Source organism: Peromyscus eremicus, chromosome 10 (assembly GCF_949786415.1).
Source record: "Peromyscus eremicus chromosome 10, PerEre_H2_v1, whole genome shotgun sequence".
Lineage (NCBI taxonomy): Eukaryota > Metazoa > Chordata > Mammalia > Rodentia > Cricetidae > Peromyscus > Peromyscus eremicus.
In genome coordinates, this window is record NC_081426.1 from 37,984,843 (window position 1) to 38,001,692 (window position 16,850).

Sequence of the window (16,850 nt, forward strand, 5' to 3'; positions counted from 1 at the left end):
GGAGGAGAAACTTAATGTTGAGTTTGACCTACAAAGTCACACAAGCTTAGACATTCCGGCAGTCCCATCAGAATTGTGGCAGTGACATCTTGTACATTCTCACATTCTCACTGTTTCTCATCTTCCTTTGGCTCTTACTTCAGCTTCTATAGGACTTAGGAGCCATGGCTCACCATTAAAGTCCTATCCTTGCTCAACCTTTCTGCTCTCAGTGTGTACTCAGTGTGAGGGACTGCAGGGTTTCGTAATGACTCCCACAATTCTTAGCTCTAAGCCCTAACCCCAGTGTCTCTGTGGAGACAGCTCCATTACCTGTATAGAAGTAATTAAAATGAGATCATTGAGGGAGGGCTCAAACCTATCACCTGGTGTTTTCATACAAACTGGAAATTAGGTCACAGGCTGTTACAGAGAGACCTCCTCAGCTAACACAGACACAGAAGAAGGGACAGTCTAAAAGCCAAGTGGAGAGGTCGAAGAAGGAACCAGCCATCAGACACCTTGACCTTGAACTTCCAGCCTCCAGAATTGTAAGAGATGAATTTCTTTTGCTTAGCCATCAGTACATGGTCCTTGTTATGGCATTTCTAGCAGATGACTGACCCAGCGGCTACTGTCCTTTTTCCGGTTTTTGTCTAAGCAGTGGGTGTGGTTGGACAAACAAACACTAGTTCACTAACTGGCCTTTCTTTGAACTTTTAGCATGTACTGACGCCCTGAGAACTGGTCCACTCCCCAGCCTGGTTAGTCTCCACCGGTACTCTACTGTGCCCACAAGAGCTTTCTTTTTACTTCATGTAGAAGAAACAATCAGGAGAGAACGTCCTTCTGTCGTTATCATCAAATCCTCTGAAGTCTCACCCCCCCCTCAGCCATATTCTCCAACTCTTTTTTGTGAGGGCCAGAGCTCCTGCCCACACCCCCACCATGCCTCGGATTCCTCTCCCCCTCTCCTGCATTTGTCAAGTGTTACTGGACTAGTGAGTCAGCTGATGAGCCTTCAAAAGTGCTGCAAGAGTCTAATCTTGGAACAGGATGCTCTTTCCTGTATCCCAGGGTTACTTACTTTCTCATTGTGAGAAACTAACCAGCAGAATAACTGAAAAGAGAAAAAATTCATTTTGGCTTAAGTTTTACAGGGTTCAATTCATGATCTCTTGGCCTCATGCTTTTGGGTAGAACATTATGTGGCTTAGGAGAGTGGCTCACTTCATAACCAACCAGGAGGCACAGAACTGGACAGGAAGTTGCCAGGGATAACACAGTACTAAAGACCCATATCCAGTGACTCAATTCCTTCATTGCAGTCCCTCCTCCTAAATGTATACAATTTTCCAAAATAGCACCCCTGCCTGAGTACTAAGAGTTCGAAATCAAGAACCTGTAGAGGATTTTACATGTCCAAATCATGATGCCCAGCAGTGTCCACTTAGGTCTTTATTTCTCTGTTCCCTTTGAGGTTAAACAAACAAAACAACTCTCCTTTTGAATGCAACTGCACTCTAACTTACTGATACCACATTCACACTCTCTTGTACCTGCTGTGCTGGGTTGTACCCTTCCCATTCTCTGAGAATGCTCCCTCTTGAGGATGGGAAGAAGGGTCAACTTTTGCGTGTTTGCTACTCTTGCAGAAGACTGGAGTTGGCTCCTAGCATCTACATCAGGCAGCATCCAAGCATTTACAGCTTCAACTCTGGGGGACCTGATGCCCTATTTTGACCTGTGTGGGCACCCCACATATGAGCCTGGATACACCACACAAAACACACACACACACACACACACACACACACACACACACACACACACACACACTGTTCTGCTTTGTCAAGAAGAACTACTGAGCTGCTCTTCTCTCTTGTTCAGGAGTCACCCTTCCAAGCTCCCTTTGCTGGGATTCCTGTACTTTTCTGGCTTCTGCTTCAAGCATGTCCCACAAGACTCTGAAACTTCTGCCCGCTGTCTGTTACACAGTCTCTCTGTGACCTTATGATCCTCTTTACAAGCCTGTGCTGAAGCTCAGCTGAAGAAGCCTCATGTACCAGGTCTACAACACTGGTCCCTTGTCATCACTCTGGACTTGTACCCAACTCAGTGTCTCCTGTTTGGGATCTCAAACTTAACTCCATCTGAACAGAGTTCTCCACTTACACTTTTTCCCCCAAGCTGAAGCTACTTCATTCCAGCCTTCATATTTCTATACCCAGCGATAGGGTCCATCCTTTGATCCCTTCTCAGACCAAAAAGGACTGTTGGTATCATTGACTCCTCCCGTCCTTGCAAAACACATGGCAAATCCTATCACTTCTACTTTGGAACCATTTCCACGGTCTGATCATTTTTAACTTTGCCATTCTGTTACTACTCTACAGGTAAAGTCATGATGCCTGGTCCCTATGTTTCCATCTTTGTTCTCCAAAGCCAGACTGAGCCTTTCTCTTGGCATACCAGGTGACTCACTGACCTTGAATGGTTTAAAACTGAAAGGTGGGCTGGTGAGATGGCCCAACCTATACAGTCCTCTGCAGCTGTCAGGTCTAATGACCCAAGTTCAACCTCTTGGACACCCATGGTATAGGGAAAGAAAGGATTCCTCAAAGTTGTCCTTTGACCTCCACTTACACACACACACACACACACACACACACACACACACACACACAGATGCATACCAAATGAATAAGCAAAACGGCAGCAAAAATTTTAAAATATGAAATGCACTTAAAAAAAATCCTCCTGTTTTACAGAGCTGCAGAGACCTGCTCTCCTGCTACCTTCAGAACTATCCCTTATCCATTCTCTAGTCTAGCTATGATGGCTGCCTTTCTGCACCTAAAAACAGAACAAGGGGCTTTCTGGCCTCAGTTTTTTGCATCTAATATGTCCTCTGCCTGGAAAATGACTGTCCCACGGAAATCCTGTGTGATCCATTATGTTGCAAGCCTCTGCTTAAGTAATAGATGTCCTCTTGGGAAGGGGGAGGGCAGGAAAAGCCACTGTATTTTGGGGTTCCCACTTGGGGTGAAGTATTAGTGCATATGAGACATGTTGCAAACATCAAGTATGAAATCCCATCTCTTCAGCAGCCTCCTAGAGGAAGCAGTAATAACTTACATTTATTCAGTAATCACTTATCATGTCTTAGGGATTATGTAAACACCTAGGAGATATCAACCCATCTAATCATAGCAAACCCTGCTGGAATGAATGTGAGTCTGCTTCAAGTCAGTCTAACTCAGAGAGGCCAGTTAACTAGACAGCACTTTAACAGCCAGGGCTGGGTTTGAACTGAGACCTCCAGAGAGGAGGAGCAGACTGAAACTGCCACTTTAAAGATCTTGGGGCAGGATTTTACAAAAGCTCCCAAGTAAGAGGTAGGGCATTCATTGCTAGCCATTGGGTAAACAGAGAGAGAGCAGGGGGAGGGAGAGAGGGAGGAAGGGGGTGGAGGGAGAGAGAGAGAGAGAGAGAGAGAGAGAGAGAGAGAGAGAGAGAGAGAGAGAGAGAGAGAGAGAGAGAGAGCGCGAGTTGGGCAGACTTTACCCTCCAGGGAGCACTTGCAGTCAAAGTGTCAAATGTACCAGTGACAGAAGGTGCTGCCCAGGAGTATGCCCAAGCTGTTTGTGCACCTGAAGAGGCTAAGGTGCCGGCTTCTCCTGGAGAAGGAGGCTGCGGAGTCTGGAAGGAAGCAGCTGGAGTGTCTGTTGACATCCTTAAAGCCTTATTGGTTCAGTTATGCTGTGGAACTTTGAAGCAGGGGTAAAGGCTGGGAAAGGAAGCATATAAAGGGCAAGTGAAAGAAAGGAGGAGGAGGGGCGGGCTCCGACCCAGCCAGCGCTGTGCTCTCTTCTTGCCTAGCCGGCGGCGGTCTCCAGGAGCCCCATGGCCAACTATGAATTTAGCCAGGTGTCTAGGGACAGACCCTGCTGCCGCCTCTCTAGGACAGCTCAGATCTGTCTCGGAGTGAGTCTGGTGGTTCTGATCTCGGTAGTGACCGTGAGCATACTTCTGTGGCCGCGCGCACCCCTGGTGTGGAAAGGTAAGCCTACCACGAAGCACTTTCCTGAGATCTTCCTGGGACGGTGTCTCATCTACACTCAAATTCTCCGGCCTGAGATGAGGTGAGTTGGCATTTGAGGCACACACACTGGGCACGGTGCACGGCTGGACACCGGGGAGGCAGGCTGTGACCCAGCTGGAGCTCGCGCGGGGGAGTATCCAGACTGTCCCAAACAAAGAATCTTGTGTTGCGGGTCAGCTGGGAGCCAAGGGGCAGTGCCCAATAGGAATCGGATGAGCCCTAAGTCCCCTGAGCAAGTTACCAGAACACCGCCTCCACCACCAACTCGGGGTTTGCGTTTCCTTGCAATGGGGGCGCTGATCTGTGCAGAGCTCCACAAAGCTGTTCGCCTCCCACAGCGGGTCTTGAGCTGGGCCCTTGGGGTCACCCTTGGCCACAGCTGCGCTGCAGGGACAGACTATGACTCGCAGGCTCAGGGACTTCACAGTGTCATTTGGCTTGTGGTTTCGATCTGCAACCATCCATGCCCAGAAAGTTATGCTCACAGGCGACTCTTGACAAAGTGGCTTACTGAGCATGCTGTGGGGGGTTGAGGGAGTCAGAAAGGACAGACGTCTGCCTGGAGTTTTCTTTGTCTGTATAAAACAGCACCCTAAAGTGGTAGTTCATGCGTGTAACTCCAGCGCTAAGGGGACTGGTACAGGAGGATTGCTGTGAGTTCGAGGTTAGTCTGGGCTGCACAGCTACATTGTAAATTCCAGGACAGGCTCGAGTTGCAAAGGGAAACCAGCCTTAAAATAAACACATTAATTAATTAAAACACACACCACAAAAAACAAGCCCAAACAGCATCCCGATTCTTTTCGCACCTGATCTTTAATAAAACAAAGCAAGACAGACTATAAAAACTGAAATAGTACTCACCAGATAAGCTGAATCCGCTTGGTGAACCCGTGCAGACCTTTGGGAACAGTGCCTTCATCAGCTCATAGAAATCAGCCCTCATACCTACTTCCACCTACCGCATGCAGCTAAGAAAAGGAGGACTTGTTTCTATCCCCTCAAGGTGTCTTAGTGTAGAACTGACATCTGAACTCAAACAGAAAGCACAACAGCCTGGGGAGGCATGCCCAGATGCCCAATTTCATTCTGTCTTCGGATGCACAAGCTTCCCAGATGCTCAAGCTTCCCAGATGCTCAGTGGTTTGGGTCCTGGTCTTATTTGAAAATGTTCATGTAGGAAGAGTCTCAGGGTCCAGATGAGTATTTTGTTTACAAATTTTTAATTGATCTTGGTTGTTCAATCATTTTGAGTAATTCACTGCGCTTAGAGAACTGGATGTGTGGAATTGGCATGATGTGTACTTAGTATTAACCCTGTGGAGGGTCAATTCTGACAAGCACCTGTTCAACCTATCTGCTCATGTGTATGCATAAGCATTCAGCAAGTATTAATTACTTGTGTTTGTCAAATCACAATCAATCTAAAAATAACAGGATTGATTGAAAATTGTACATATTTATTTCATTTTGTGTGTGTGTGTGTGTGCATGCACACGTGTGCATATATGCACATGCATGTTTCACTGTATACATGTGAAGGTCATGAGATCAGGTCTCTCCCTCACAATGTAGATTATGGGAATCAAATTCAGGTCACTGGGTTTAAAAGCAAGCATCCCTGAAGACTGGTCTACCTTATTGGCCTAACCTGTTAATTTTGTGAGGTCATCTTTTCAGGCATCACACAACACACACACACACACACACACACACATTTTATATGAATAGATTAGTGATAGGTACTTATTGTGTGCCAGGCACTTAAAAATAACCAATTGTGCCAGGCAGAGGTGGTGCATGCCTTTAATTCCAGCACTCGGGAGGCAGAGACAGATGGATCTCTAAGTTTGAGGCCAGGCTGGTCTATAAAGTGAGTTCCAGGACAGCCAAAACTACACAGAGAAATCCTGTCTCAAACAAACAACCAAACAACAAAAAGTTTTAAAAAACCAATTGTGTAGTCCTTTAGCAACCCCACAAGCTGAGGTGCAGCTCACTGGAGGGCTCCTGCCTAGTTTACACAGTGCCCTGGGTTCATCCCCAGCATCGCAGTAAATGAATGAGTGGAACAGAATAGAACGGGACAGAAGACAATCATACACAGGGAGTTACGACTGGAATCTGCACTTTACAGATAAGCAAACTGAGTCCGAAAGTTTGAGTAAACTGTCTACATGTGGTTGTATGGATTGAACTCCCAAGCCACTAAACTAACTGCCTATGCATGTTTTATAGGAAGAGTGGCTGTGAGGTTTATAGGGTTTATAGGCCATGTATAGAGAGAGACCTTTGGAACAGAAAAGAAACAACAATTATAAGCATAATGAGTCAACAAGTTTAACCTGACCACATGGCACCTTATCCTCCCATGATCTGAGAATGTGGACTCTGAAGCCAGATCATTTGAGCTTGAGTCTTGGCTCTGTTGCAGTATGACCTTGGACCAGCTCCTCAATGTATCTGTGCCATGGTGTGTTCTCTCCATGTAAAATGGTGACATTAATGACAGCACCCAGCTGTCATTAATTAAGTATGGTGGCACACAGGCAGACATAGTGCTTGAGAAGGAGCCGAGAGTTCTACATCAGGATTGGTAGACAATAGGAAGAGACAGAGAGATAGTTGGCCTAGCTTGAGCTTCTGAAACCTCAAAGCCCACCTCCAGTGACACTTCCTCCAACAAGGCCATACCTACTTCAACAAGGCCGCACCTCCTAATAGTGCCAGTCCCTAAGAGCCTGTGGGGATTATTTTCATTCAAACTACCACAGTACCTATTTTCAGTTTTAATGGTTTTTGAATTCCAGATGTTTCCAAATCCTTTCTGAAATAGCTTTATTATTTCACACTCCCACATCAGTCTACAGGCCCCACTTACAATCTGACCATTATCGAATGTCTTACACTCTTCTTAATTATGAGAAGAATAGAAAAACAGCATCTAAGTTTCCCTGTTTGCCAGCAAGCCTTAGTTCTTGTTTGGCTTTTGTCCATTTCAACTTTGTTCAGCTCTTCATCCTTTCTGTTGAGTTACTTACATATATGTTTGGGGGGTTCTTTATGTTTCTAGATAATATTCATACACACATACACAAAGTGTCCCACAGCCACGTCACTGAGAACTCTGTCCTGCAGACACATTTTACTGACAACATCCTGAGTTTCATTATCTTGGAGTTGTTTCTTATTTTGAAACCCTTGTCAAGAAACACAGAATGACAGCTTAATTTTCAAGCATAGCAAATTTGAAGCATTTGCTCTCAATTCTGCACTAAGAATCAAGAATTCTTCCTTCTCTGTGTCTGCACTTTCTTTTGTACAACTAAAAAGGACAAAAAAAATGACTGGACTGTCAGCATTCTACTCTAAGGCTTCTGTGACAGCCTTAGGTTCCTGAGGGGTGTTATGCATCTTTACTTTTGTGGTTGACAGGGTTACAACATCTTGTATCACTTCTGCAAGGTGATACCTTTCTGCCAGCCTCCAATAACCACTTCCCATGTGTCCATCAAGTCAACATGAACAGTCTCTCCCTGTGTCAGTACTGATGTCTTAGGGTCTCCAGAGAAATGGAAATGGTGAGGAGGGGTGGAATTGGTCCATGTAATTGTGGAGTTTGTCAATCTAAAATATCTGCCATCTAGGACAACAGGTTGGAAGCTCTAGAACTGCTGATGCTATAGCTTTAATCTGAAGAAAGTCTGGCAGGATTCCCTTATCTCCTGGAACCTTAGTCTTTTTCTTAAGGCCTGATAAGATGTGACCCACTCACAATTATGGTGGGTGACGTCCTTTCTACCAGGTCCATGTTTTAATGTTACTTTCATTTAATAGAACACCTTCCCAGCAGCAGGCAGATATGTTTGAGCACATATCTGTGTGCCGTGTATGGCAATGGCACTTCCAAAAATCTTGTTTCAAGATTTTTTATTTTTATTAAGAATCTTATTGCCAGGTGCCATTTTTTTCTATGTCTCTATAATAAACCACTATTTCCCAATCCAATGACTTACATCAGGGATCATTTAAATTTCATGCTTTTGTGAGTGGACAGGGATCATCTGCTTCACTCAACGTCATCTGGGTCTGCCATCACTCAAGCCATCATTCAAGATGCCTTGCTTTCATGACTGACAACTTGGCTCAGCAGAGATGCCTCTCTTTCTCTTTTTGTTGTCTCTGCATGGTCCTCTCCACATGGTCCTTCTCTATTAGACCAGGGTCTCTGAAGGGTTTACACATTCTAGCAGTACAGTCTGCTGGGTCCTCCTAAATCTTTAGGCTCATAACTAGTATTGCGTCACTTCCACATGTCACAAAGCCAAGGCCAACTCAGACTTGAGGGCAGGAGAAAGAAACTCTACTTCTCAATGTGGGGGATAACACATTTGGTGGGTACCCTCAGCTCTTCACATTTTGCATGGGAGCATCCTTGTTTCTGTTACTATTAGCCTTTTGTTGTGATTACTCTGTTACTTCTTTTGCTGCCCTTTACAACCTTCTATAACTACATTCATAATGAAAAATAATCTACCATGTGCCTCCTGCAATGTTACCCTGTTGAGTTTAGGAATTATCATCCAGTGATATATTTTGAGCTCTCAGATTAATCCTTGAAATATAATAAGCACTAAATATTGAGTTGAATCACATAAATGGCATATAAGTCAGTATATCACAAATAGTATAAACAAAGCCATAATAAATATATCTCCCGATATCACCACACTCAAATCTATCAATTTGTGTTTGGGTTATATAGACTGGGGGAAGGGCAGACAGCTTCTATATAGGTTGTATGATTTTGTGGAAGGGAGAGGCAACAGTGCAATTGCTGTAACCAAGACAACTTAGGAAAGAAAGCATTTAATTTGGGGCTTGTCTTTGTTACTGTTCTATTGTGTCAAAGAGACACCATGGCCAAGGCAACTCTTATAAATGGAGGTAATTAATTGAGGGCTTGCTTATAATTTCAGAGGTTTAGTCCATGATCATCTTACTGGGAAGTGTTCAGGCATGGTACTGGAGTAGCCCCTGAGAGCTTAATATCCTGAACCATAGGTGACATTGCCGGGGGTGGGGTGGGATGGGGGGAGGGGCTGGCATGGGATTTTGAAACCTATCTAAAGGTGCATCTCACTCTTAAAGCCCACTCTTAGTGACACACCTTCTACAATAAGGCCACGCTTCCTAATCCTTTCCCAAGAGTTCATCAACTGGAGCACAGGGGGCCCATTTGCTTAAATAAGCTATCACAGGGCTCACAGGTTTAGAGGGTTAGAGTCCACAACCATCATGTTGTGGAGCACGACAGCACGAAGGCAGGCATTATGCTGGAGCAGTAGCTGAGAGCTCACATCTGGAGACACAACCATGAGGTGGAGCGAAACAGACACACTGGTAATGGAGTGAGTTTTCTGTAACCTCAAAGCCTGCTCCCAGTGACACACCTCCTCCAACAAGGCCACTCCTCCTAGTCTTTCCCAAAGAACTCCACCAACTGGGGACCAAGTATTGAAACATATGATTCTATGGGAGCTATTCTCATCCAAACCACCACAAGCTTGCTAAATAACCTTGATTAGCTGGCCAGTGAGCCTCAGGGATCTGCCTGTCTCTGCCTCCACCACATTGGGTTTTAACAGGCATTGTGGAGATGGAAGTTTTAACAGGCATTGTGGAGATAGAACTCAGGTCCTTATGCTTGCAAGCCAGCACTTTACCAGTGGAGTCATCTCCTCAACACTGCAGCTTTTCTGATTTTTATCTTTCTTACCTGCTCCTTTCCCTTCCATTCTTTGTAAAAATTTTCTTATCCTCACAAAACTCATCTCCCAGCTTCTCTGTGCTGGTTATAAGGGTTAACATCCACTATCAACTTGATTGGGTTAAGTTCTATTTATAGCATTAGTAAGATGTACCTTTAGATGTTCTCTTTTCTTTTGTTTGTTTGCTTTTTTTTTTTAAAGAATTTCCAGAGAGCTTTAACCAAGAGGGAAGACTCATCCTAAACATGTAGGTGGAGATGGGGCACCATCCTATGGGCTGGGATTCTGGGCTGGACAAAAGGCAGGAAGGGAGGTAAAATATCAGCTATGTACTGGCTTTACCCTTCCCCTTTCTCTACTTATTGGTCAGAGTCAAAGGTTAAGCTACTCTCCTGCCTCCATGCCTTCCCTGCCATGGTGGAGTGGGCACCGAATCAGCTAGGAGACAAATCTCTGGGCATCCCTGGGAGGGAGTTTTCAGATTGGCTTCACTGAAGTAGGGAGATCCAAAGTAAATGTGGTTAGTATCATTCCAAATAGTTTGACTGGGGACAGGATAAAGAGGAGAAAGCCAGATAAGTACCCACATTAATCTCACTATGCTTTCTGACCGTGGAAGCAATGTGACCAGCCTCTCTCTTCTGCCACCATGATAGACTATGCCCTCAAAGTGTGAGCCACAAGAAAGCCTTCCCTTTTAAAGTGGCTTTTGTCAAGTGTTTTCAAAAGGAAATCAAGAAATACATCAGTTATTTGTTCTCAGTGACAAGAAAAGTAACTTATATACATGGGGTTTGAACCTGGACTCTCGGTGTGCTAAGCACACACTCTGTGGATGCACTACACTCCCTGCCCCAGGGGAAGATGAATATCAAAGCTTGGCTTTGAAGATGAAACTCAACTCTCTAAGTTGATCCAGGGGCATCAGATGTAGAGTACGCTTGAAGAATCACTGTTAGTGTCCCTATCTTGAAGGCTACACTTAGAAGCTATCTTCTGACTAAGATGGCCCTAGATATGCTGAGAGACACATGTCACCAGAGTGTGCACAGGCTGTCATCACTGACAGTAGCTCTTGGCACTGTGGGAGAGTGTTAAGTGTTCATGTGACAGTCAGTGCTCAGAGTACGTGCAAAGTAGGAGAGAACCTGAGGGTGGAGTGGAGATCCAGCACACAGAACTAGATGGGTCTCTAGAGAGGGGCCTGGTTGGTATGACTTAAATCCCACGATTCTCCCATCTTGGTGAAGATCAGCTTCCCCCATAGATTTTGGGGATGTCAGCCTCTGATGACAGTTGCAGAGACTGGAGGTACAGGCAAGAGTACAGGGGTATAAACAGCATGCATATGAAAGAGCCCTTCATCACAGCCACAGAGGATACTGAGAGCCAAAGAGGTAGGGTTCTAATTCACCTTATGACCCCTACTTACCTCATATGGTGTCCATCATATTCTGGTCTCTTTGTCAAAGCCTTTCAAATTGAATTCACTTATGTCATTATCAAGATGGCTGGACCCAAACGTCAATGATAAAACAGTCAGAGAATATTCTCCTCTGTTCTTCTGATTCACATCTTTCTCATGTTGGCTGGCTTTTCTGATCCCTTTGTTTTCAGGCTACAATTTTTAAAACTATCCTTCGCTTCTGCTTTTTCAAATTTTCTGGGTTTACTAGGATGCCCAGTCTGCGCATTTTACTTCTCTATGGTTTGCATTTTGATAGACTCAGCATTTTGTTTAAGTCTTGATGAAAGTAAAAAATTGGTACAAACACAGGGTAAAGACATCCTGATCTTGGACAGAAGTGCCAGACCACTGTACCAAAATAAACCCGTTCTTTTTATGTAAGAGTGTGTCAGGCATTTCATTACAGCGCTAGAAAACTGATTAATCAGAGAAAAGTCTAGAACAACCACAAGATTCAACAGCAGACGGCCCACTTTCTCACAATCTGGAACCGTTTTTCAAAGTGTAAGTTTCTACAAGAGTGTGGCTTTCATAGCACAGAGATCTGCACACATTGGAGAGTCACTTATTCATTTGTGACTGCCTTGAAAGTGACCAGGTGAAATGTAACTACAACAGAACTTGGAGCCAGAGAGATCTGGCTTTAAATCTTCATTTGTGATGAAGTCAATCAATTGATAAATTCACTTCAAAGAATATTTTTGAGGCACTTTGTATCCACTAGTACTTAAAATGAATATTGGACATAGATAGATAGGGTAGACATAAAACTAGCTAATGTTCTAGAAGGCAGTATGAAGCAGAAACTCCATGATTATCTTATTGCACAGAAATTATTTGTATCTCTAACAGTCAAGGATGACAGACTACCCTCTAACTTAAAAGGTTGGAGCTATAACTTCAGATGAAGGGAAGGAAAACCATGTTTCACTAGGTAATTGTCTTTTGAGTAAATCTTTCCAACAGTGCCTGTCTTAGTTTGTTGCTACTAGTATAATGAAGTATAGGATGTCTGGAAATAGATGAAGGAAGAGAAAAGTTCAGCTCACAATTTCAGAAGTCTGAGAACATGGTGCTGCAGCTCCTGGGCTCTGATGAGGACTTTCTGGCTACATCACAGCATGGCAGGCGGCATCATGATGATGATAATTGCAGAAGATATCTCTCAGTCACACAGGAAGCCAGAGACTAGAGAGGGACCACCCGATCCTCACAGGAACTAACTCCCACCTTCAGAAGAGGATTAGTTTATTCTGAGAGTGATTACCCATGACTTAAACATTTTCTATGAGGACCCATCTCTTAAAGGTCCCACAATCTCAACACTGCCACACGGTGGGCCAAGCTCCCAGCATGGAAACCCTTCGGAGTACAGACACAGACCATATTCTAACTATGGCAACGCTACAATATGACATTGCAAACAAATGCTGTCTATCCTTTAGGCTTAATTTTGTCTTCCTTCTAAGTTTTGAGTATTTTGTAACATATTTATTCATGAATATTGTCATTCCTTTGTACCTATGGGGAGCTGGTCTTAGGATTCCCAGGACTCTCAGAAGGCTACCAAAATCTGCGTCCTAAAAAACTTCTATAAATCCTGAGATATTTGCATATAATCTTCACTTTTGTCACTCATATTTTATGTCTTCTCTGGGTTTCTTAAAAACTTAATACAACACAAATGCTACATTAATTGTTATTATGTCATGTAGTCCAGAGAATGATGTCAAGAGGGAAAATGTATATGTGTTTGGTATAGAGGTAACTTATTCTGAATATTTTCAATCTGCAGTGGTTTCCATTCACAAGAGTGGCAGCCACATGTACCGAGGGCCAGCTGCGTTTCTGAACTCTTGCAGATCCTTCTGGTTTCTAACAGTGAACAAAACACACAGGATTCTTTTAGTTTCCAGAACTTATAGTCTCGCAGGCAGAGGTAGGCATGAAACAAAACAAGAACATGTACACTGTAGGCAAATGGTGGGAAGAGCTGTAAAGAATGTAGAAGAGGGTTTACACTTTCAATTCTGGGAGGAAAAGGGCAGCTGCCCTGCAAGGTGACATTTTAGTAATGTCCAGCCTGTGTTTAATCTTCCAGGACTTTCTTAAAGACACAATATAGCTTGGATGTGTTCTAATGCAGAGTCATGTTTTACACTGTACAGAGTACAGTAAGTTTTCTTTGACTTATTACCATTTTCTCTCCATTTACAGATATCAGTTAGTATATGGAACAGAACGGCCATTTGGCTTAGGATTTTTCACCCTCTGGGTTTGGATAGTTACATTCTTGTGGTGTTATTGGTTTATTTTATGCTCTGATTTATTATTACTGAATGTATGTGCATGATGCATGCGAGTGCACATATGCATGGGCACACATGTGTCATGGAGCGTGGGCGGAGGTCGGTTTTCTCCTTCCATCTTCATGGGGGGTTCCATGGAGCACACTCAGGTTGTCAGGCATGTGCAGCTCATGCTTCGATCTGCTGCATCACCTCACTGGGCTCTGTGGTGCTGTTTAACATGCTCTTCTAGAAGCAGTGCTGTCTAGAAACTGACAGCCAGGTTCAAGTCAGTTAGACTTGGGGACGGAGAAGGAATATCTCACAGAGGTAGCTTTCATTGCCCATCAAAAGGCCCATGATGTCACATCGTCCCACAGTTTGAAGGTTATCAGAGCTGGGTGCAGTATGCCTGGGCCATCTGTTCTCAGGTTCCACAGTGACTTTTCATTGCATTAGTTTGGTGGCATCTGATATCATGGCCAAGATTGATCAATTCCACGGGGGTTAGTAAATCACTGTTTTCTAACTGGAAGAGTCCTTTGCTGTGTATTTACTTTATTTCTTCTAAGGAGAGGGGTTTCTCTACTGGTTGTCCTAAAAGAGAGTTCATAAAAAAAAAAAAAGGCTGATAGTGCTTAGCTCTTCCTCCTTTACCAATCAGGAAAAACATATTAGTCAGGGCTCTTCATAGAAACAGAGCCAGTGAAAAGATGTGGACGGGTAGACAAGGGGGAATTTGCTAGTAGAAGTGGCTTGTGTAATTATGATGACTGGGAAGTTTCACAACAGACCTCTGCAGGCTGGTGACCAAAGGATACAAACAGCATGGCTCAATCCCAAGTCTGAGGCCTCAGAGCCAGAGTAGCCAATAACGTGACACTTAAAAATCTGGGACCAAAATCCAGAGGATCAGGCTGGCTACCTGTTGAAGGCCTCGACTCCCAGGGCCATAGAGTCTGGACCGCCGATGCACAAGGCAGGAGAGCACACTCTCAGGGCAAGACTAAGTCTCAGTGCTCAGTGTTCCGGGCGTATCTTGTAACTGTCCTGCCCTAGAGAAGGGATTGTCTACTATTCTGAAGAACCCTGCCCACTGTTAATAGAAACAAAATTTAGAGTGTGTGTCAGGGCTACTCACTATAGTATGGCATGATTTTTTATTGACATTAGTGGATGGTTCTAGAGGATAGTATTTTTAATATTTTAGTTTTTGAAATTATGTGTTTATGTGTGTGTGTTTGTGCATGTGAATTCAATGTTCTTGGAGGCCAGAAAAGAGTGTTGGATCTCCTGAAGGAGTTACAGGCAGTTTTGAGCTGCCCGACATGGGTGCTGGGAATCAAACTCAAGTCCTCTGGAAGAGCAGTACATGCTCTTTAACAGCTGAGTCATCCCTCTGGCCACTAGAAGACATAGTCTTTTAAAGGAGAGACATAAACGTTGTGAGTTCACATTTATAGCTTCAATCCAGAACAAAAGCATAAGGCTTTAATATTCATAATTTTATGTTTGTGTTTCATTTCTCTTATACTGAAAACCTTCCTCCTAGTAACAATATAATTACGTGGTTGCTTTATCTCTGGATATGTGATATGTAATTGTTTCATATTTATTTTATGTTTATGACATTGTTATTGTTAGCACACTATATTTTAAGTAACATAAGATATCTTTATGGTCCTTTCTTGACCTTCACAGTCAAGATTCATGCCACAGTGATGTGTATTGAAAGTACTATGTACTGGAATGTCACTGCTTGATTAAGGAAAAGCTCATGCTGGCTGTCTCACTAAGAACTGATAGTAGCAAGACAAGAATGGAACTAAGAAGGCCATCCAGAGGCTCTTGAGTTAATTTTTCTTTAGTCCTTTTTAGCATCACATCTATTCACCTTAAACCAATTCTATCACACTCATCAACCTGATGTTATTTTCCTGTCTTTGTCTCTCTTGACCAATCAGAATCACTAGAAAGAGTTGACTTCACACCCTCCTTGTGAAACGTTTTCTTCCCTTCATCTCTCAACACACCATTGGCTTCCAAATTCATAGCTTCACCCAAAACCTCACAGCCCCAAGACTGACACAACCCAACTTCCTATTGAATGGCAGTGAGGGTTACAAAACTCATTTTTACAAATCCAAATGTCGGGTGCCTTTCTCAATATGTTTCACTCCATTCTTCCCGTATTTGAAATAGCAACTTATTTTCCAGTCACTCGACTAACAAAATCTTGGCATCACTTCTCTCTTCCCCCCCTCCACATTTCATATACAATCATATACTTGATGAAATGAGTTCTACTATGAAAATATATCCAGGCTGGTGTGGGTGCATATGTTTATCCCATCATTAAGAAGCCAAGGACCACTGTTTAAGATTAGCCTGGGTTATATGGTGAGTGTGAGGACAGTCCGGGCATGAGTCTTGTCTGTCCCCTGTCCCAAATGTACATCCACTTCCCACCACATCTATCACTATCTATCCAAATCATAGTCATCTTTCATCTGTATTTTTCTGGGAAGAACAAAAATAGGTAAGAGCTGGTAAGCACAATGGAAGAAAGTGGGGGAGCTATTGGAGAGGCAGAGCCTTTTAAGTGGGCTAAGAAATCATCTAAGTGCAGAATGCCTCCAGAAATCTGTAATGTCCAACGGTCATTACACCTGGCATTTCAATATCAAGTGCAGCATTTTTTAAAATACACTCACACATGGTCATTATTTACCAAAACAACCCCTTAATCTTCATAGGAAGTATAGTTTTTATTTGTCACTTACCTAATTTACTTACATACAATTTAATGGAATTATATAATTAAACATACAAAGCATAAACATATTTACAAAAAGGGTAAATACACATCCAAGTGGGTGGGCACAGAAATTCTTGCCTGTGCTCCGGAGATGTCTGGGAGCTGAGGTGAAGACCACTCCTTTTACAGAGAAAGTGTCAGACAAGGTATATCCACATGGGGGGAGATGGGGGGTCCATATATGACTGCCCTACTTTGCTTTCTGTTTACCATGATCCACAGCAACTTGGAAAGGAAAGGATTTATTTCACCGAATCACTGTGGAGTAGGACATAATTTTCTGCCAAAATAACTCCATAATTGATCAGCTATGATTCTTGTTCTTTGAGAAACTACTTGGAAATTGATCAGATCAGGATATTGAAAAGATCAGTTTTCTCAAAGGAGAGGTGGGTGGCAAGAACAGATTTAAGATGCTGAG

The 16,850-nt window shown here is 43.5% G+C and overlaps 1 protein-coding gene across 1 annotated transcript in view; it reads left to right on the top strand.

Annotated features, from left to right (window-relative positions):
• Positions 1-3,821: 3,821 nt before the first annotated feature.
• Cd38 (CD38 molecule) overlaps positions 3,822-16,850 on the top strand; it is a 38,881-nt gene continuing 25,852 nt past the window's right edge. Inside the window, exon 1 of the mRNA XM_059275042.1 lies at positions 3,822-4,124. Coding sequence (XP_059131025.1) covers positions 3,886-4,124 — 239 coding nt within the window. The 5' untranslated portion in view covers positions 3,822-3,885. The remainder of the gene's footprint in view (positions 4,125-16,850) is intronic.